At 32.4% G+C, this 24,453-nt stretch overlaps 1 protein-coding gene across 2 annotated transcripts in view; it reads left to right on the top strand.

Moving 5' to 3' along the window:
* Nucleotides 1-696: 696 nt before the first annotated feature.
* The window catches only part of Stoml2 (stomatin like 2), a 140,582-nt gene continuing 116,825 nt past the window's right edge, over nucleotides 697-24,453 (top strand). The window contains exon 1 of one of the 2 annotated variants that reach the window (XM_035368843.2): nucleotides 697-853. In XM_035368843.2, the coding sequence (XP_035224734.1) occupies nucleotides 800-853 (54 nt within the window). In that variant the 5' untranslated portion in view covers nucleotides 697-799. Of the gene's footprint in view, nucleotides 854-17,983; nucleotides 18,050-24,453 lie in introns of those variants that run through there. The other variant, XM_085823434.1, reaches the window with a different exon arrangement.

A 24,453-nucleotide genomic window follows, 5' to 3' on the forward strand; every position in this document is an offset into this window, starting at 1 on the left:
TGGTTTTTCTGGACATAAGGGACTAATTATTCTCTTTCCAGATTTTTAACAAAACGAGGAGAGAGTTTTGTGTAAAAAGCTTTTATTGCTGTAAACAAGTGAAAGCAGACGCATATTAGCGTCGTCCCCACGTCGCTAATATGCGCCTGCTTTCACATGTTCGCCTTTGAATGAATAATGGCTGCAATGATTCCATTATTTTAATATTTAATTAAGAATTTCTTATTAAGTTTTCAAAATAAATATTTTTAAAGAGAACCTGTCTTTTCTTGCAGCCAATACGGGTGTTCTGACGTTACAACGTACTTGAGTCTACAAACTTTTGGGACAGATTGCATTTACCCCTTTTTCCTAGCTGCTATTCCTTACCCAATATTTACTTCTGTTAGCATATAAAAGTGTCGCCCACATTTTTAATTCGATCTACACCCTGGAGAAAAATTGCTGCTAGATTTTGTGTTATTCATGACGAAAGTAGATATTAATTAGGACAACTGTGCCGTAACACCGTATGTTAGATTTAGCATAAGCTACATTCCATACTGTAATAGCATGCTCTATAAACTAAGTAACATAATTTGCACCATTTCTAGGCATTGAAGTTTGCTTTCAGCAAGCCTTTCGATTAATACAAATATTATTTCCAAGGAGCAGGAACTGTACTTCTCGACATAAAAGCAGCAATATTTTTAATAAATATACTTTAGAGCTTGTTTGCAGCCGGTAGACGAATTCATTGGGACGAATTTGGTGTTTCTGGACGTCGTGGAGGTTTATTTATTCTGTACATTTAATAGTTATGAATAGAATTACAACTGCTGCTTATGCTTTGAGAAGCAAGAAACTCTTTAAAGTATGGTATTTGTATATTTACAAATAATTTTTTGTTATTTTAATAATAATGGACAAATCTGTCAACTAGATAGTTTTGATACTGTTCGGTTTCAGTGTATTATATGAAATAGCTGAATGAATTCTGCATGAAATTAGTGCTTGTGCGTTCAGTATGTGCATGTGTGTGCGTTGAATATTATTTCTTCGTTAAAGAAAGGAGTACTTAATTCTTATTTACGCCAGTTATGGTATTGCGTCATTTTGGTACCGTATATAAATTTCTAAAAGTTTAACGGAATGATGGCTTTTTCTTTCGTTCTATGTTTATGTTACTTAACATATGCGTTTAAAATACTTAATGCAATTTAATATGGTTTTTTAGTTATAAATTATCAGATAGAATAGATAACTGTAAGTAATAGCTGATGTTGGTGGCTCCATTTCATTTTTCTCACAGGGATTTATTTAAAGACTAGGTTGCTTTAAAAGTTTAAGGATTGCTTGGTTTATCGCTAAAATTGTGTTGATGGGCAACTGTAGGTTTAGAAGCTTGTTTTGGAGATAGGCCTAGGACGTGGAAGATATCGCACGTAAATCCAACTGGGTATTTTAGCATTAAAGCGGCCATTGTATATGGTTGTCCGACATTTAAAATTAATTTGGCAGGTATTGAAAAATACTGTCAAATTTCAAATGTGAAAAATCACAATATGAAACTATAACAACATTAAAAAAATTATTTCCCCATAATTTGGCAATTGTTACTTTTTTAAACAATTAAACGTTTCATGTCATCTTGCATACTGCTGCCTCATAAATTTTCCCAAATATGAATCTTGGTATTGGCAAGCCATTCCTCGTCTTTTGTTTCACCATTTTTCTACCCAGCTTCTCTAGAGATAATCTCATTTGGTGGTCATTTTTACACTTTTGCTCAGTACACAGAATTCCATGCAATGCTTTTTTTTTTTTTTTTTTCATTTCTGTTTTTAAGCTGAGTATGGTTAGCATTTTATAGGAAAAATTAATAATGAAGAATATGAAAGAATGAACCAGGAATGAATGTTTCCCATTTCCGCTTTATCTTGAGATTATCATGCTTGAAATGTATGATGCATTTCGGCTCTTTTTCAGATAAAGAGGGGAGTAACCATTGTCACATGAGCAAAAGCAGACATCTACGCTCATACCTGTATTAAACACTAAATACTTTTTAGCAACATAATTTGGTTGTCACATAATTTGGTGACACAATACATTACTTCATCAATATTTTTTTGTGATTTATTGGTGAGAAGATACCTGTAAATTTTCAAGTCTGTGCTACATAATGTAAAGTTATATTGAAGGAACTTGTAAACATATATTATAAAGGTTTTAATAATATCAGCATATAAATTTATACATAATATATACTTATATAAATTTATATGCTGATATTATTACTTACTAATAATATCAGCATATAAATTTATATATTAAATTTATATGCTGATATTATTAGTAAGTAATAATATCAGCATATAAATTTATATAAGTAAGCTTAAACTTCCAATTATGTCAAAGAGTTTCCAATTCTGGAGCTGCCAAAGGATCTACAAAGCGAAAGCATGTTTTGATGGGGGGGGGACGTCCCGGCGCACAATAAACTGGAAGTTGATCTGTCAGCACTATCGTCATCTTCAGGGCAGATGTTTTTATTTTATTCGGCTTATAATTCCTTACTAAATGTAGTATTTCATCTCGATGTACTCTTATCTTTGATATGATTTAAATCAAATTCCTCATCAGTATAAATATCGCAAATACACATCAAATAGTTTTCTGGTTACGATTTTTAAATTTTGACCATGCGTAATATATGCTTTACGCATGCACCTGTTGAAAGAAATGTTGGTTGATCTTTACAATATGGTAACTGGTAGTTTGGCGACATTTTGGAGGCGATAAAGGTTACTACCTGGGACTTTGGTAATAATGTGAGCAGTACTCAGTTCCGATTACGCATTATTTTGTGTGATGGAAATGAGAGATCATGGGATATGTCATGTGATATTAATGGACGAATTACGGTTCTTTAATCGGAAAAGGGGGGAAATCGAGGAAAAAATCTGGAAATCTTGTATTTGGCTTTATTCTGTGTTGTGTGAAACAGTGTTCGTGAATTTTTGGATCCCATGGCTGTAACTAAAGTGAATTCGAAATGGGTATTTATGTATGTATTAATTTAATGTATGTGCTCATTTATATTTTAAGTAGTGTTTTTGAATTTAATTATATTTTAATTAAATGATAGTTATTTTGTGAATTTTATGTTTGTAGGAATTTGGTATACGTTTTAGTTGAAGTAAACGTGCATGGAAATAATTTAAATATCTGACACTAAGTATTTGTAATGCTTGCGGTATGAATTCGTTGGTGACGTGTATAATGTAATAGATGATTTAGACAAGCGCCTAGATATTGGGTTCTCATCTATCCCAGAGTTCCACACTCTCTTCGCTCGCAGTATGTCATTTCCGGTTGTGGGGAGGGATCTCAAATGATAGAATAGCTAGTGAACGGAAATCCTCGTATTGCAATTTTCGTAGTCGAGTGTTTGCAAGCTAATTTGATCAAACATCTCTGATCATTTTAAAACAAAACGGTCCTTTTCAGGACCAAATGATCACTTTAATAAAGGGCCCTTTTCAGAGCCAAATGTTCAATCTGATGAAAAAAATCAAACTAATTCAGATATTTCTACGGATATGATTACATCAAACAAGTTTCCATGCGGACGTGGGAAATTCTTTTTTTCCAAATTTAATTTGAAAAGGCATGTAATAAAATGCCATCCAACGGATGAACACATATTGCAGTCTCTAAATTTAAAAGTATGTGAAACATCCAAACTCAAAATATGTGACTCTAGTTGTAATGGTGATCACATATCAACTAAGAGACAGTATAAATGTCCTTTGTGTAAAGGGGATTTTGAAAATGAGTTGATAAATGAACACTTTTTACAAGTTCATGATGTAAAACTTGAAACATCAGAATTAAAATTTGAATCCTAGGAAAGTTTTTTTGAATGGAAAGATGATTTAGAAAATAAAGTCGAAATTTATAATACATGTATCTGAAAACCAAATGCCACTGGTACAGTTACATATTTTACATGTCACCGTTCAGGGCATTTTCATTCACAGAGTTCTGGAAAGCGACACATAAAGCTACTGGGCAGTAAAAAAATTAATGCTTATTGTCCTGCGAAAATAAAATTAGTCAAATCAAAACGAGAGGAATACTATGCATATTTCCAGAAAACACATGTAGGCCATTAAAATGATATGGGTCATCTTTTCCTTTCATGTAAGGATAGAACCTTTATTGCATCAAGAATAGCTGCTAAAGTACCATTTGATGCAATTTTGGATGACATTCACAATTTCATATCTGATTCTGGCCTCGAACGATTGCATCTAATAACAAAAAGGGATCTGCAAAACATTGAACGAAGTTTTGAGTTAGCTTCCAGTGCAGTAAAGCATAGTAATGGTATTGGTGTATTTAATTATGGCAAAGCACACGAGGGCTATCTGCCTAAGGGAAGGGATGCCTTTGTGGAGAACTTTCTAAGGGAAAGTGGCTCGTATACACGTTACACATGGGGAAAACCACGAAAACGCCCATGCAGCCAGCTCATTCGCATGATTCGAACCTCGGACCGAACTACCAGTGTTCAGCGACTTTACTGCTCGACCACTGGTCGGCTAAAGCATAGTAATGACTATGTGAGGGTTGACATGTGGGTGAATGAAATGCTTAGTTCACAGATTTCATGCGTGTTATATTATAAGGCACAAGGTGTAATATCCCCAACACATACATTCCTTAACGATGAAGATTTTATTCTCATCATAATGATAAATATGATGACAATAATCACAAAGTGAAATGCTAAAAAAATTTAGTTCAGACTGCATACAGTTAGCTACAAAAGTGTGTGTACAGACTAAATTTTAAATTAAAAAAAAACACTTAAAGCATAGAAAAATGTTTTTTAATCATTGCATATTTTTCTTCTATTAGCTAAAATTGTAAGCTTAAATAAAAAGTAAATAATATCAGTGTAATACTTTTTAAATTTTTTCAAAAAACTCAGAAATTCCATCCAATAAGTCTGCGTACACTTTCAAAAAAAAAAAAAAAAAAAAAAAAAAGTAAAATATAAGTTTTTTACATTACTTCAATACTTTATAGGATATCCTTTATTCTTCAAAACAGCCTGCAGACGTCTGGGCATTGACTGAACTAGTTTTTAAGTGTCATCCGACATAAATTTCGCCCATTCTTTCTGCAATTTACTAATTAGATCATTTCGTGATGTAATATTGTGTTTTCGAATTTGTTTCTCCAATTTTGCCCACAAATGTTCGATTGGATTGAGGTCTGGTGACTGTGGAGGAGTACGCAATTGTCTTGGAGTGTGATAGAGGAGATATTCCTTCACAATTTTAGCTCTATGTTTCGGGTCGTTGTCTTGTTGGAAAATAAAGGTATTAGAAAGGTTTAAATTTCGGGCACTGTCTCATAGATTTTTCTTCAGAATATCCAGATAAACATACTTATCCATGACTTTATCAATAATGTGAAAATTTCCATCTCCTTTCAACGACATACACCCCCATACCATTACACCACCAGCTCCATGTTTGACAGTTGGATTTAAATTTCTCAGATTCAGTCCTGTTCCTGGTTTTCTCCATACAATAGGGTGGCCATTAACTTTAAATATTGTAAATTTACTTTCATCTGACCAAATTACATTGTTCTAGAAGTCCTGCAAAGAGTTTAAATATGTTTTGGCAAAAGCAATTATTTTCTTTCTATTTGTCCTGGAAATGTATGGCTTAGACCTAGGTTTGCGTCCATGATAATCGGCCTTTCGCAGCACTTTTCGTACAGTTTCAGGAGAAATTTCCTTGTTGCTAGTTAAAAAAATGTCTTTTGCAATGCTTGCAGCAGAAAGTTTAGGATTTTGTTTAATTCGTAAAAGAATTGTTCTTTTTTCCCTCTGCATTAGCTTCTTCGGTCTCCCACATCTTGGTTTTACAGCAAGACTATCAGTGTCAAGATAGTTTTGAATAACTCTTTGCCCACTAGAAAATGGTTTTACCAATATAACGAAGAGTTTTATCTTCACCTCTCAATTTGATAATTAGTTGTCTCGTAACTAAAGGAATTTCTTTATTGGTTGTCATTTTCGTCAAAGAAAATAGAAATAAAAACTTCCAATCAACGTGAAATTTGCTTCGGAAGTCAATGACCTTGAAAGTGTAACCTTCTTTGCATTCTCAAGTTTGAAGTTTAAAAGTTTAAGAAATACCCCGCCTCCTTCGCGTTGTACGCAAACTTTATTGCCTTTGATTTCTGACCACTTATCTTTTAAAATTTAGTGTGCATAAATTATTAGATATGAAAATATTACAGTTAAATAATTTCAAAGTCCCTTATTGAAACTAAACATTTAAAAAAAAACTTTAAGAAACTACCCTTTTCGCACCATAAATTTGGATTTGATATTACTTTTCTTGATGTACGCAGACTTTATTGACTAACTGTATGTATAGATGGCACTCATGGCATGAATGCATATGGCTTTGAGCTTATAGTTTTATTAACTGTCAACAATTTAAGAGAAGGATTTCCTTGTGCATTTTTAATTTCGAATCGAAGTGACCAACCAGTTTTGTCTATATTCTTCTCAATAATCAAGCAAAGCATTGGCACATTACAACCAAAAGTTTTCATGTCAGATATGGCTGATTCTTTTTTTAATGTATAGGTTTCAGAGATGGGCACACGTGAAAAACGCTTCTTTTGTGCATGGCATGTTGACTGTGCATGGCAAAAGAATTTTAAAAAAATCGGTGGTAGAGAAAAACAAGCCCAAGGGTATCAAGTTCTCCGCACTTCTTTACAAGAATGTGTATACAGAGTTTTAATACTGCAGCAGAAGTTGTGTTAAATTTCTTGAAAACTGATCCCGATACACTTGATTTTGATAATTATTTTTCGACACATTATTTAAAAGATGCAACTACTTGGGCTTATTGTCACAGAGTTCATTGTGGATTAAATACAAATACACATATTGAAAGAATGCATCGAACATTAAAGTACATATATTTATTTACATGGAAAAAATGTAAAAAGATTTGATAAGGCTGTGCATGCAATTATGAAATTTATTAGGGATAAAATGTTTGATAGAATCATTACATAAAATAAAGGAAAATTGACTAGTAAAATTAGAGACTTGAGAAACATATAAAACCAGCTTAACACTGTCATCACAAATTATACAAAATGAAAGTGGCTGGATTATTTCACCAGAAAGCAATTTAGATTTGTATACCATACAAAAAGTGATCAGTGAGAGTAACTGTGAATTGAAGTGTACTGAATGTAATGTATGCATACACACATATATGTGCACATGTATAGATTCTTCAATTAAGTGGAATATGTGTAAGCATATTCATTATTTATGCCAGATGCAGAAAAACAGTCCAGCAGATATAGTTCATGATTCCTGTAATGATCCTTCATTGATAATAGACGACACAAATGATATAGTAATAGTAAATGAATTAATGCAAAGTACATCACAAACTTTGACATTAGCAGAAAGAAAAATAGCACTGCTGAATAAATTTACAAGCTTACTAAACTCAATAACAACACCTAATGAAGTAACTAAAATGGAGAAAATTTATAAATCTGCAATAAATACGAATATACCATACTTTGAACCTCCAACTGTAAACATACCAGCTAATAAAAGAATTGTACAGAAAGGAACCTTTAAACAAACAAAAAAGAAGAAAAATAATGAAAAATTTAATTCGGATGTCAGTACAAAATTTTCCTCTCACAGTTATGATAAACAAAAAGACAAATATTCAGGGGCAACATTCTTCTTAAAATTTTCATTGTTTAAAAATTACATTATATTGAAAATTCATTTGATGACCTATGTCTTAGTAAAATTAACTTATATTAATTTTACTATTACTTTACATGTACAGGACTCTGGTATTTTTTTCTCTTTATAGAACTCATATTCAGTAAATTTCCAGCTATATACATTTTAAACAATTTTAGATATTTTAAATGTTCTCACTCTGCGGGTAACTGTTTACACAATATGAATGAATTAACTACACAAACATCAAGGTAAACCGAAGGTCAAAATCACAATGGAACAAATGTTCGGAAAACATTTTCAATAGTCCTGTCCCCTAGTAGCAGTATTTCCTACATGCGTGATGGGACAAATTTGTCCCACCTTTTCATTTCAACCATTTTTAATTAATATATATATATATATATATATGAATTCAAATAATACTTTTTATCTGCAAGAAAAAAAAATATTCATTCTAATACCAAAAGTTGTCCAAATGATTTAAATTGCATAAGAAATTAAAACAAAAAATGCTTCAAAATTAGATCTGCAAAGAATTTTTTCCTACATGATTTCTATGAATTACTAGTGCCACCATCTGTTATATATTTAGGAAACTGAAAGGTATAAAAACTGATAAAAAAAGCCATCCCGCCGCCCATCAAAGGGTTAAAGGCTTTATGGACCTCTTTTTTTTACCTTCTTATTTTAAAATTTTGATTTCAATGCTGTGTCCAAGAAATCAAACAGTAGCACAAAAAAAAAAAAAAAAAAAAAAAAAAAAAAAAAGAGTATGTGTGTATTGTAGAAAAAAAGAAATAGGTGGCACTGGATGCATTATTAAAATAGACACAAAAGTACTCAAATAAACATCTCTCTCCAAAGTTGGCAACAAATTTATAATTTTTGGTGGTGGTGGGGTGTGATAATTAGAAATTACCTAAAAAAATAAATGGATGAAATGCTCCTTTTCAGGAAGGTTATTGTTGATGAACTTAGCAGCATGAATGCCAGAGTGATGACTAGGTTCTGTCAAAATTTCTTCTCTCAGTTTCATTTGTTTCTTTGCTTTGCCTTATGTGCTATACTGCCAAGCTTAAGAATAAGCTTTCAATGATAGGGAAAATGACCAATTTTTCAAAAGAATTTGGAATGGACACTTTTATTGATACATAAGCACCAGAAAAACCACTTAGTGCTCAAAAATTTTATTTTGTAGCATAGCACAAACATACAATTAAGAGGAAGTGTAATGTCAGTGAAACAACAAAACATTTACTAGTGTTTACAGCTGCATGTCATGTCATAAGTAGTTCATGAATGATTTGAATTGAATGACATTTTGGAAAGTTAAAAGTCCATCTGCAAAAAGATATTTTGAAAGTGATAAATTCCCTATAAATCTATTTTAAGAAGAACATATTGACATACTGCTTACATTGGTGCAGTTTAGGATATCCAAAGTGTGATTTTGAACAGCAATTCATTTTCATGAATGAATGCTGTGGTAAAATTCATATGTAACATTGCGACTAAAACCTTACACCCTAAAATATCAGATATATTCCTCCTGATAGCATACGTAGAAAGAAACCAACAGTTTCGGTATATCTCAAGTTTCATCAATAGAATTTATTTCGTCTTAATAGAAGTAAACATGAATATGCCATTCTTTTCCTGAATGATGAGATGTATAAAAAATGTGAGGCATTTACAGGGTCGTTTCTCAAAATAATGTATCTAAAATGCACACCCTGTACACCTTGCCAAAAAGTTTCATGAATTGTTCACAGACAATTGCAAACTTATTTCTAATGTAAAAAGGATGTTTTTAGAATTATCTGCTAGAACAAAAGTCTTTAGAGAGATTGCAGTTGATATATTGTTGCCTTTAAATCCAGTTTTGAAAAAGTGAGGAATATGGTAGCGTGAGCTTGCTATTTTGGCGAGTAGTAGCGTTTTTAAGAGGTGGAGGTAGGGTGATTGCACAGAATGCCAAATACTGAAGTTTTTTTATAGATTTCTTTGTGAAATGTTCTATCTTTATTCAGTTATTTCTGGTTTCAGTGAAGGGTGATTAACAGATTTTTACTTTCTGTATGCTTTCGTGGGCAGAAAATACAGTAAGGTTGGCCCTAATGACTAGTATTTTGTCAAAACCACAGATGCTGTCAATATTTTTTATGTTCTTCGATTAAAATGCTTAGGCATTATTTAAAAAGACATCTCTAAATAAGAGTCTCACATTTATAGCTTCATATTTCTCTCAAATACAAGCTTCCCTGGAGAAACAGAATCTAAATTTAGTAGCCTCTTTGTATGCATTTGATGTGATGAAAAATGTGTCTCAATATTTACGTTGAAAAAGGTGTAGGTTCAAGCATTGTGAAAACATGTTTGATATCGTTACGAATGCTGTGAATCTCTGTTTTAAATATGCACCTGTCCCATCAGCAGATGATTGTTTTCCTGCCTCAGGGGCATTTTAACAGATACAACTTGTCAAAAGAGAATCTGAAGAAAATGCCTGTGATATTGACACAAGTGAACAATGTGTTACATGGTGATATTCCTTTCTTATGTATCAAGGTAGGGAATCTTTTTTTTTTTTTTTTTTTTTTCTGTTTGTTTAGGTAATTCTTGACCATGGTATTTATTATTCATTAGCATATTTTCTCTGGAATTCATGAAAAATACTAATATTTTAATGATATGTAGGAATATGTTTTTATGTGCTTTTTTATCGATATTAAGAAAACTTTATCTTTATCAGTGCTAGTTATAGTACATGAAGTGCGTTAATGAATTCACAACTTAACACAGTAAACATATTCATTTTTCCCAAACTATATTTTAAAGACATTTTTCTTTATCTATTTACCTACCGCTTTCAGCATTTTAGTTTGATACAACTGCCTGTCCTTATTCATAACATACTTAACAATACCACAGATTTTAAATAGCATTTAAATTCCTTAGAACATCATTATAAAATAGAAAAATTATACATTTTGTTATTTTTATGCAGTTTGAAGTCATTTGAATTTAGATTACACCACACCAGTTTGTTAATTTTGGTGACTTTGGGAGTGCATAAAACTTCTCAGTCATCTCACAGAGCCAATAAAATGATAATAATCTTTATTTTACTGAAATCACTTATTGGATGTAACACCTAACATCTTCCGAATGGTAAATATTAAAAAAAAAATATCATTCGAAATATATTATTTCATTATAATGTTACTCATAAAAACTGATCTGCTTAATATTATAGGTAACATTATAACAACAGAAATAAAAAACACTACTTCATTAACCATTTAAAAATGTATATTTTGAGGGCACACGATATTTAAGAGCTGCATGGAATAACACGGCTCTCAGAAAGATGACAACCACGTTAGCTTTGGTTCAACCCCCCCTCCCAACTTATTTACATCTTCTGAAACGGAAGTGACGTCTGGCGAGCAACCGAGAGTGGGGAGCTCTGGGATAGATGAGAACCCAATGTCTAGGCGCTTGTATGATTTAGAGGTAAAAGTTTTTGGATGTTTTATTTATTTTATATGTGGAAATGTTCATATTTGGAAAGGGTAAATACTTTTTCGCGATCAGGTAATTTCATATATGTTCTTTTTACCGGGTTTAAAGATTGAGAAAATTGTCATGTATTTTCGTGAAATTTTTCTAATTTATGAGAAAAAAGCAGTGTACATGGATATAGTGAAGAGTGTGCACAATGCCATTTTTGTGCAATTCTGGGATGTTTTTTTAAGTAAAAATAAGTCGGCGTGTACATGGTTTATGTGTATGTGTTATTTTGAAAAACGCGTAAGGAGTATGGTATTGTGCACTTTTTCCCAATTTTGCAGTAAATATTTGTCATGATTAAGCAGTTTTGTTAAATAAAATTTCTAGCATAAGTGTAGTTCTAGCATAAGGCTAGTAGATTGTTGGAAGAAGTGTTCAGTAGATAAAAAGAAAAGAAACATGTCTTTACTTCGTGAAGACAAAATGGCGGCGGGAAAAAAAAATAGATGGTTGCTGTAGGAGAGTTGGTCGCCAAATTTTCGCCAAAAAAACGCCAAGTTACCATAATGTAAAGATCAACCGAAATGTTTAATAAAGTAAACAAATAAATATTAAGCTTTTTTTTTTGTAAATTTTGATACCCTTTAGATCATAATTGCTCTGTATTTCATAAATTATGGTTTCATATTTTTCATTTTATAATTTCTGCATGCCATCTTACCAGATTTAAATTGATGATCTATAACCCGGAAAAACCCCTAATCCGGAATCGCCAAAGTCCCGAGGAGTCCAGATTAAATACTTTGCTCTGTATCTATATAGGCCGTTGGGTATACTGTATTAATTTTTGCTTTGATGTTTGTTGCTGAGTGTCACAAATATGTATTCCTTGGAAACTCTTAATATAATGGGTTCATTTCTTGGTCATAATATATAAAATATTTTTAATTGTAGAATTTTTCTCGACTCAGCGTCTTATTTAAATTCACATTATTGAAATTCATGTTAGTACATTTAAGGTGACAGTTAATGTTGTATGAAATAAAGGTGTACATACAAGGTGACAATTGGTGTTGTATGCTCTTTGAAGGAAGAATGGTCATTGGATTGAAGCCAGTGTTCTTCGTTTACATGCTTTCATTGGGTATGCAGTGCATTCTTTTCAATTACTGTATGATAAAGGATATTTTGTATTTTTGATTGAAGATCCCGTGGATCTCTGTGTTCTAGAAAAGGCTTTTAAGTTTTCCTGAATTTTTTTGTGTATATTATAAAGGTGTTATATCTAGGAGAATTTGGATTTTAATATTATTAAGCCTGGAAATTTTATTTCCTTAACTATTTTAATGTTTTGATTATTAATAAAATGTTGCATATTATGTTGTGGCACGCAATGAACTGGAAGTTGATCTGTCAGCACTATCCTTATCTAAACCAATAATCCGGAAAAACTGATAAACCGATAGTCCGAAAAACCGATAATCCGGAATTGCCAAAGTCCTGACAAGTCCGGATTAAAGACTTTTAACTGTACTGATTTTATTTATAAATTCCATTTGTAAATAAAATCTAGCCATTCTCTTCTGTCGGTCATCTCAAATGCTGGTATATCTGAAATTGTGTGATGCATAAGAAGCTTGCTGTGATGAAATCCGTCGGGTTTTATCACCTTGGATCTGTGATGTTTTAGTGCCATGATTGGTGGTGCACGTTAGTCTTCTGTAATATGATTCATGTTGCGCCGGGTTTTCAATATTGTTTCCAATCTTTATGGGTGTAGATCAATTTCTTTTGTGGGGAGCAATAGATTGAAGAAATTAATTTTTCTTTATTGCTATTGCTGTCAATTGGTATTAAATATGTATGGCCAAAGATTACTGTAGGGGACCATTTTGTATTAATAATAACTGTTACTGCTGTAGGATTTTGCATGTTATTATTGGTGATGCACTGGATTATTCACCATTGTAGTGGCGTACAGCTGACGTCTTCCTTTATACAGTAAGGGTCTATTTCACAGTTAATGTCATGGTAGTTGTTTTCAGTGTATATGTTGAGTTGGTTGTTCAGACATTTGTTTTGTTAGATTGATTTGTAGAATCTTGATATGTTCAGTTTTTGAGTTGACTTATTAGTGATGTGGAAAGATATGCTGGGAGCTCAATGGGAGCACTGTAGAGATATGCTGTGAATTTGGTGGGGTAGTTATCAGTTGCTTCTGGAGATGAGTAGTTTGTTGCTTTTCTTAAGGGAATGTGTAGTATTGAAAGTAATGACATTTGGGAGTTTTTGTATTGTTGTAATGGGAATGAGATTTAAGTGTAATTGGCAATTATTTCTTCTTTTTGGCATCTTTAGTTTTTATCAGTGATCTCTTCTTTCTTTAACTTTTTTCACTTTTTGAAGGTATGTTAAGCAATTTGGTGCATATGCAGCATGTTGGGGTTAAAATGACTATTGAGCATCATTATGTAGCTTACGGTTGGGTTGATCTTTGGATTATGGTAACTTAACGATTTTTTGGCGAAAATTTGGCGACCAACTCTGCTACAGCAATCCTCTATTTTTTTTTTTCCGCCGCCATTTTGTCTTCACGAAGTAAAGACATGTTTCTTTTCTTTTTATTTACTCAACACTTTTTCCAACAATCTACTAGCCGAATTACACTTATGCTAGAAATTTTATGTAACAAAACTGCTTAATCATGACAAATATTAACTGCAAAATTAGGAAAAAGTGCACAATCGCAAACTCCTTGCGCGTTTTTCAGAATAGCACATACAGATAAACCATTTACATGTCGACTTATTTTTACTTAAAAAAACATCCCAGAATTGTACAAAAATGGCATTCCACACACTCTTAACTTTATCCATCTACACTACTATTTCCTCATAAATTAAAAAAATTTGCACGAAAATGCAGGAAAATTTTTTGAATCTTTAAACTCTGTAAAAAGCACATATATGAAATTACCTGATCGCGAAAAAGTATATAACCCTTTCCAAGAATGAACATTTCCACATATAAAATAAATAAAATATCCAAACGCTTTTACCTCTAAATTATCTATTATATTATAAACGTCACCAATGAATTTATACGCAAACATTAAAAATAGTTACAAATACTTAGTGTCAAATATTTAAATTATTTCCATACACGTTTACTTCAACTGAAACGTATACCAAATTCCTACAAACATAAAATTCACAAAATAACTATCATTTAATTAAAATATAACTAAACCATGTACACGTCGACTTATTTTTACTTAAAAAAACATCCCAGAATTGCACAAAAATGGCATTGTGCACACTCTTCACTATATCCATGTACATTGCTTTTTTCTCATAAATTAGAAAAAATTCACGAAAATGCATGAAAATTTTGTAAATCTTTAAATTCGGTAAAAAGAACATATATGAAATTACCTGATTGCGAAAAAGTATATACCCTTTCCAAGGATGGACATTTGCACGTATAAAATAAATAAAATATCCAAAAACTTTTACCTCTAAATTATCTATTATAAACGTCACCAACGTATTTATAACAAAACATTAAAAATGATTACAAATACTTAGTGTCAAATACTTAAATTCTTTCCATGCACATTTACTTCTACTCAAACGTATTCCAAAATACTATAAACATATAACTCTCAAAATCACGGTCATTAAATTAAAATATAATTAAATTAAAAACACTACTTAAAATATAAATAAGCACATACATTAAATTAATAAAAATTAGCTTACAATCCTAATTACTTTAAACTAAATCATTGCTAATAACAATTTTCCATAAATACCATATTAATTTATTTACTCCTTACATTTAGAACAATGCATAAAAATAATATCCTCAAATAATTAAAAATACTAACTTACCTAATCTTCTACAGAATCTTGAGTGCATGGTGGATCACAAAATGTCCATTTTCACCAGGTTTCTTGCACCGCCATTCAAACTATCTGTAATATCCTTCCTTTCACACAATCTCATTTCATTCCCACATATCGGACATTCATACTTATCTGCAATTAAGCAATTCTTTTCAATTACACATAAACGTAATAAAAATTTCGGATTTACTTTATATACGGCCATGGGATCCAAATATTAAACAATACTGTTTCACAGAAATAGAATGAAACTATTCCTATAAAGTACAGCAGATATTTTTACAAATATATACCGCCTTTTCCGATTAAAGAACAGGGATTCGTCCATTAATGTCACATGACATATCTCATGATCTCTCATTTCCCTTGCACAAAATAATGCGTAATCGGAACTGAAAACTTCTCACATTATTCCCAAAGTCCTAGGTAGTAACCTTTATCGCCTCCAAAATGTCGCCAAACTACCTGTTACTATATTCCAATGGTTATCTATGGTTATATGATCTATGGTTGTGTTATGGCTGTGCATTGTTTAATGTCATGTTTATCACCACAGAATGCACAGGAAATTCAAGGGCAGTAATGTACTAAATGTTCAAAGTTCTAGCATATAAAACATTGCCAACTCCTGTAAATTCATTAATTTTGTTTTTTCCCATCCATTGAAAAATTCTGTAAGCATGTGGGGTACATTCGATGATCCATTTGGTTGCTCTGTTATATGTCTGTAATCGTGTTTAATTTGATGTAATGCTTTAATGTTTTGGGGGCTGGTTTCTAGAAATTTCTTGTTATTAACTGAAGTACTTCCATTGCATTGTGAGAAAAATTTAACACTCACTGCACATTTGGGAATCCTTTTTTTGTGGAACTTTGGTGCTGCATTTTTCTTTTGAATATCTTCCTAGTTATCTTAGAGCTATGCCTATCATTTTTGAGTTTTGTTATTCGGCTAATTTTCATTCCAGTGTTGAAAATTGGTGAGTCATTTTCGAGTTCTTCTTGAAGTTGAATTCCTTGTTCGTTGTTTTAGGCTATATTAGAACAATTGATGTATCTTGACTTTTTTTTGTTTGTCGACTTTCTTTGTAATTTCAGCATATGTAAGGTTTGTTTTTATAAGTATTTTTATATTGCAAGTTTCATGGAAGTGTACAGTTTGAAGAGATAATCCATGTGATATGCAGTATTGTGGAAGATTATGGAAAGTGCTGTGTTTTTCACTTGTTATTGTGAGATACAGGAAGAGTTTTGGATTGATGTCTGTTGGATTGCTGTAGGTTTTGACCCAAGAGCTAAATTCGTCAAAATGCCAACTTGTGATTGAATCTCTTTGAACGAATGATTTGGTATATGTGATTTGTTGTATTTCTTTGTCATAAGATGTTCTGTACATTTTTCATATATATTATTAATGAATGTGTCTTTACCTTCTGTTCTTGTCAGGGATATCTTTTTCTTGTGTGTTAAATGATGGCTGTATATCCCAGGCTGTTCATCATCATCATTGTTTGACAACTGTAACAACAGCCTCTTGAATATCCAACGAGTAAAAGCTTGGTGTTCTAGATTTAACACTACTTATGACTGTTGATTGGACAATTTTAGTAATCGCAAGCTACATTTTTTATTTCCTTAATAAAATAACAATATGGTATTTCCTCTCAAAATTTATAAGTATGATTACGAATATCTACTGCTAAGCTATTTTATTTCATTGATTGAGTTGTTTTTAAACTACTTAATGATAAAATTGAATTTTATATTTTTATTGGGTAAAAATATATTTATGGTTGTCCCTTGGCAATTTTTGTCGGTACATGGATGCTAAGTTTACGCAATTCTTTGACTTGCTATTTTGGCTTTGTGTAGCTGCGACTTTTGGTGTAAAAAACTGCCACTACACAAAGCCAAAATAACAAGTCAAAGAATTGCACAAATTCTGTATCCATGTACATATCACATCGACCTATTTTCACTTGAAAAAAATCGGAGAATTATGCAATCTCGGCATTGTGCACTCCCTTGGCTTTGTCCATGCACACATCGATCTATTAGTTTGACTTAAAAAGTCGAAGGAGCACCCGATTCTACACTACAGCCAAACAAAAAATATATAATTTCAATAAACTACATTTTAAATTAAACAATTAAATAACATAAAAAAAGGAAATTCATCTTGTACTATCTAAGCACTACACAAAGGAAATATCCATTTACTTTATTTAGAAATTTCCATGTTTTTAAGCCGTGGCACACAAAATTCCTAAACACAGGGTTGCCACGCTACCTGGAAAACCGGGAGAACCGGGAAAAGTCAGGGAATTCGAAAATTGACCAAAAAATTCAGGGAAAAGTCAGGGAATTTAAGTATTTTTGTCAAAATCTGGAAAATTCAGGGAATTTCATACAATGATCCCGCCAAAAAAAGCGATTTTTGCGCTGACGTCGGAAGAGATAACTTTTTTGGCGAATTGCCTATCACGTGAGTGTCTGCTGGCATAGAGCCAATTTTCGCAGCTCCAATTTTATTGCCTTTTAGAAAGGCAAAGCAAGTTTCCCGCAACTTTTGGTTTCCAGTATTCTTGAGAATCGCATGTGCAGTGCATGAACTAAAGAAAGTACCTGTTCTCGTATAAAACAAAATGGGTTTAATCTTAGTATACGGTACCATGGAGGTTAGAATCAAAGAATATGTATTGTAAAGAAGGAAAACCTCTCTGCAACAGACGTGGCTCCGTTCCATCATAGAGGGAAAGAGCTGTGCATGCGTGATATATCTGCCGCCAAAGCTGGAAACCGGTGTCGAAGTTCGAAGGTCACGTTATCAAGAGTTCATTAAATGAATATCCTTTAAAATTTCTTTAACCACTTGCGCTAAAAAGACGTGCCACGCACGTCGAGATGTTTTTGTCTCAAACTGCGAGCGATGTGAACAACACCACGTCGATAAGCATTTATCGCAAAAATGAAAATAACATGGTGCACACGTCGCCTAACAACGAGATTGTTTATTTCTCGAGTTACAGCTCTGGATTGCACTCGCAGATGCGGAGCGGCGTAAATGAGACACTTTACCACTTGCTATATTGTAGCGCACGGCACCGCAACCGTGAAGTTTAGTCTTAGCGCAAGTAGTTAAACTCTAAATTAAAAGAAAATATTTTTTGGTGCAAGTAAATTAATTCATAGGTTAGTAATTTTCAGGGGGGGGGGAAACTACGAAAATCCGTTTTTAAAATTATTGCGAAAAATCCAAGAAGAAACGTCCTTTGATAAAACGTTTCTTCTTGGATTTTTCGCAATAATTTAAAAACGGATTTTCGTAGCTTTCTTTTTGTCAAAGAACGTTTCTTCTTAACACGTTTCTCAATTTCCGGTACACATCGCGGAGAGGGAAATTCTGGCCGCCAGGTTCCGTCGCCAAATCCCTTGGCAAATTTTCCCTCCGCATTCTAGCGGCGTAATAGCATTTTACTTGTATGGAAAATTTTCTTCTTTACATAGACCAAAGAATTAGAGATTCTTTGCATAGACGTTTTTTGGTTAAAATAATCTCCATGTATGGATTTGGCGACATGATGATGCTCAGTAAACGGGTCATTTTGGTCTTGGCGACAATTTTCAAAATCGTGCCAAAGCCTTACCGTATACTACAATTTTACCGCAAAATCTTTTTAAACTTTTCTTTTTAATAAACACCTTGCCATTTTGCAGTAAAATAAAAAATAGTAATCTGTCATCTAGGCTAACCATGTAATATAACTATATTCGCTAAAATATCGTTGATTATTCTAATTCAATTTTTAAGTAATTATCTTTATTTTTATGTTATTCGTATAATTTAATGATGCTTCTTCCCTCTAAATTTATTAATTATTAGTAAATAATATTTCTAAATTTCAGGAAATTTTCTCTGGCATAATCTTGAAATTAATTTTAGCAGTATGATGACATACCATCACGAAATTTAATGCACATATTTTTTTCTTATGTATGCTGCGAACTAAATATAAAATACCTCAATTTATTAAAATAGATTTCTTTGTTTCGTTTTAGCTGCAGAATGTCTGCAAAAAAAGCCTTATTTTATTCCAGATTGGGAAGATTCTAATCTCAATCTTCAATGGAGGAAACAAGAACTATTATAATTATATTTGTGTTTTCAAGTGTTAAGGTGCTTTTTAAGAACATACCTCACACAAATTAAATTTACCTAAAATCTAACCTAACTATTTAGCATTGCGTTGTGATTTATAAGGACCGGATTAGCCTCGTGTTGAACTGGTGATGATCATGAGTAATAATTAAATAAAACATACATTTGTTATCCAATGTATATATCTTAAATTTTATTAAGTTCCTTAAGTGGAAAAGTAAACAAAATTATGAAACAAAGTATACCAAGAATAATTAAGAATAAATGTCTTCTGGGATTTATTGAATAATTAAGTGAATTTGCTACACAATACAAGTAATACCATAATTTACCTCTTAGCGTAGCCAACGTACATTACGCGGATAGACTGGAATTTTCTTGAAACGCACCTAGAAAACCTGGAAAAGTCAGGGAATTTCATTCTCCTGTTTGAGTGGCAACCCTGTAAACAGCATCTAAAAACTTTCCTCAGACCATGTTTCCTTTCTAATGGGATCCTTTATATGGTTGAACATTTAAACCTTTCTTGCAACAAAGCCATCTGAATGATCTTTACGTTCGACCATGCGCATTTCCGTCGTACAAACAGGATACTTGTGATTCCGTTAATTACATCCAACAAAGTTTCCTTTTTTCTGTCCTCAACCACTTAAAAAAAAAAAAAAAAAAACTTCTGCTCTCTTGTTCTATACCAGCAAACACCTACTTTACCACCGGCAGCCATTTTATGATGCACAGTACACTAACTGACATTCAAATAATATTTTCCTGTCAGTCAAATTTACTGCAATCATGTAACCAATCACGTCATAATAGGGTTTCCATAACATTCAACTACTCAAGTTTCCATAAATGAAGCAAAAACTTCGTGATAATCCAACGGGCACTCTTAAATATATCTTAACCCTTTATTGTCAATGGGATATTATTTATTTTTCAAATGAAGCTTCTGTAGAATTAAATTCATATTACAGCGTGTGCAAATTTTAGCTTGTGTTATTGAATATTCAATAGACAACAGAAGAAAAATGGCTCATTATAATGGTATTAGATATATATAAAATTAAATACCATTCTAAAGAATTTTATATGATACAGTCAAAAGTCTTTAATCCAGACTCATCGGGACTTCGGCGATTCCGGATTATCGATTTTTCCAGATTATAGATCATCAGTTTAAATCTGGTATGATGGCATGCAGAAATTATAAAATTAAAAATATGAAACCGTAATTTATGAAATAAAGAGCAATTATGTTCTAAAGTGTATCAAAATTTACAAAAAAAAAAAAAAGCTTAATATTTATTTGTTTACTTTATTAAACATTTCCTTTAACGTGCGCATGCGTAAAGCATACATTATGCATAGTCCAAATTAAAAAATTGCAACCAGAAAACTATTTGATGTGTATTCGTGATATTTATAATGACGAGGAATTTGATTTAAATCATATCAAAGACTGAGTACTACTACATTTAGTAAGGAATTATAAACTGAATAAAATAAAAACATCTGCCCTGAAGATAAGGATAGTGCTGACTGATCAACTTCCAGTTCATTGCGCGCCGTGACGTTCCCCACCCCCCGGCGCAGAACAGCGTGAAATTTATAAACAGATTTCGGAATGGTTAGAGAAACAAAGGAGCCTTTATCCATTTTTTGCATCAATTCCACTTTTTGTTTGATGGACATCAAAATATGTTTTCCCTTTGTAGATCCAGCATCGGAAATTCTATTTGACATAATCGAAAGTTACAACTTACTTTTATAAAGTTGCTCTAACAGTCTGCAAAAAATAATAAACCAGATCCAATTCTAAGATTAAGGAACAACGCAATCTGCATGCAACATTAACTGAAATAGATAATTAGATAATTTTAGCTTAGCTTATACCTTCCATTATACATTAAATGCACATGCATAAACATATTATGCACATGTGTACACGCATATGCACAAGCGTAAAGGTATTACGCGCATGCGTCAACACATTATGCATTGACGTATGCGCAGAAAGTTTGTAGCTTCGAGGTCTGGATTATAGATCATTCCGGATTATGGGTGTCCGGATTAACAACTTTTGACTGTGTTAGAGTGTTACATGATAGCTTGGTGTTTTTCAACAAAATATGTATCGAAATGAAGATAATTATGCTATTATATTGTTATGAGGTTTTTCAGTAAGAAATTTATGTGTTTAAGTTAAATTTATGTAAAAATTTAACTTTTAAATTTCTTGCTTTTGTTTTGTTAAAACTGCTAAGATTTTAATTTATCTATTTTCATAAATTTGGTACATGTTTAAAAATTTTCACTATATGATCATCATTTTTATGTTAAAATATTCATCGTCCAGAGCTTTTTCTAAGGATGTAAAACTTGTAAAGAAAAGTTTGCTTTATACACACATTAATAGTTTTTCAATCAAAAACAGTTCGTTATGCTGAGACCATCACATAGAAAGATCAGTACAGTAATAGTGTGAGGAGGTGTATGATAGTGTGATTATGTTTAAAAAAGAACATTGATAGGAAGTTCAAACATGAAATCTTCCAATTGGCCAGTGGACAGAAGAGACTAGCAAATGATGCTTCCAGAAGCAGTTGGGGCATCTTTAATCAGTGGGCTGTGAAACTTAGAATCATGATGCATCAAAATCTTTCTGGCTAAAATGTTCGAAGATGATGTGAAGCCTCATTAAGCTTTAGCTACATGCAGTCTAGAAACCATCTTTTTTCCAGTTACACTCAAAATAAAAAATACTAAATCGCACTAGATGGAATGTAACTTAAATTACACTAAACTCACAAAATTACATTTCAGAGAAACTTAGGAATACAGAATAAAAGCATAAATTGAAGAGGTCACCAACTTCCATGCAACACCTAACAAGACATGTTACTCGGCACTAGATCAGGGCTACATGGTGGAGTATTAATTTGTTCTCAATGAAAGAGCTAGATGAGATCTTGAGCAGAATGTGTTCTAGCATTGTTATGCAATAAAATACCATTAGTAAGCAAGCAACATTTCTTGTTTTGAATGGTGCATTGCAGGTTTTTCAGTGCTGTAGAATAAGTAGTGGCATTGACAGTTTTATCTGTCTGTGAAATCCAGCAATATGATACTTTTTTCCCCTCTCGAAAATGATGCACATGATTTTGCATATGGAAGTGCCACATTTGAATTTCTGGCAAGTCAGTGAGACAGGGTGCTTCTATTCCATTAATTGTTTTTCGATGAAGTTGCCACATGCGAAATTCAAGTCTCGTCACAAGTGACAATGTAGTTCAACGGTTGGCCTTTCTCAGTATTGTCTTGACTCGGTACTTATCATGTACACACTTTTTGGTAACCTCAGTGCTGAGTAACAGTTTCATGCAAAATGATATGCAAAATTTCAGGAAACATCAGCAAAAGGTTGGTGATCATGAAATGTCTATTTGTAGAAATTTTCATATTAGCTTGATGAACCAATTCATTATTCACAGCAAATGGCAGGTTGCTTCTCACTTTATCATGCACACTTGTTCTGCTTAAGTTGAAATATTGAACCTATCCTCAAATTATTCCCTCACTTATAGCTGTATCGCTATACACGTCACAGGCTTGCCAATAGATTTTGCGTGATTGCATATTCCTTGCATTTAAAAATCAAATTATAGAATGAATTTCACGATACTACCTTCTGTAATCCTGAACATCTTTCGTGCAAGATCTACATGTCAGTGTTTCACCATATGAAGTTTTCAGTTGTGATGAAATTAACTTTTTTTTTGATTTTAGTGATTGAAGACATAGTAATGTAGGTAGATTAGTACCATCTGTCAGATGCAGGAAATATATTCGGGAACTTACCTTCCGGTAACCTCAGATGCAGGAAATATATTCGGGAACTTACCTTCTCTTGGATGGTTAATAATTTTTGCCTTGAGTGTAGTTGCCTCTCTCTTTGGGACATAGCTTCCAATATATCCATTATTGCAGAAGAATCATACTAGCTTTGGTTTTCCCCATAGTGATTTTAGTGATTGAAGACATAGTAATGTAGGTAGATTATCACCATTTGTCAGATGCAGGATATATATATTCGGGAACTTACCTTCCGGTAACCTCTCGTAGATGGTTAATAATTTTTGCCTTGAGTGTAGTTGCTTCTCTCTTTGGGACATAGCTTCCAATATATCCATTATTGCAGAAGAATCATACTAGCTTTGGTTTTCCCCCATACAAACAGATTTTCGTTTATGTTGAATAAGTTTTTTCAGTGGCACCATTATGCTTATTTAATTGTTGGATTGTATGCCGAGAATAAACCTGCCTCATAAAACTGTTCTAGTCAATAGTTGTATTTTCATAAAGGCTAAGTTGCTTTTCTTACCTTAACCAGAATATCAAATAAATCGCTGATTTTACAAACAGTATTCTGAAACCAATGAACCTGTTGCCAAAATGTTTGCTTCTGCAACTACTCTTATATACACCCTCGGTTGGCGAGAAACTCCATGGTGCCATATTACTATCTAAATTTTTTGCCTACGTTTCAACTATAAGCCTAAAATATCTGCAAAACTGCGGTTTTCGCACGTGCAAATACCATACTTTTAACACACAATTTACGCCAAAAATCCAAAAGAAAAAATTTAGATAGCAGAAACATAAAGTTTCTAACCAAAAATATTTGACAAGAATCCATGTACACAGTGTTTTTGTTTAAACTTAGAAAAAAAAAAAAAAAAAATTGGAGAATTGCACAATCTATGCACACCTTGCTAAAATAAACTAACATAACAACAATAAATTTTGAACAATACCATGTACACAGAGTTCTGTTTTAATTTAAAAAGGCGTATATACCTTGCTTCTCCTTCACTTGCAAATTTTCATATTGGACCTTTATGTTGGTCCAACATGTTGATTAGGTTGGATATGCAAATCTTCATGTTGGGCGCTTTCACAGATACGAAGTTTTATGCAATGGCCATTTTCACATATTCAAATGCGAGGTAAAATTAATCTTTCTTGAAAGAAAGATAAAGCATCTGCTTTGCTTCTCAGTAAAT

The sequence above is a fragment of the Stegodyphus dumicola genome, chromosome 9 (assembly GCF_044657685.1).
Source record: "Stegodyphus dumicola isolate Sdum_Otavi_A_Nest chromosome 9, ASM4465768v1".
In the NCBI taxonomy this organism is placed as follows: domain Eukaryota; kingdom Metazoa; phylum Arthropoda; class Arachnida; order Araneae; family Eresidae; genus Stegodyphus; species Stegodyphus dumicola.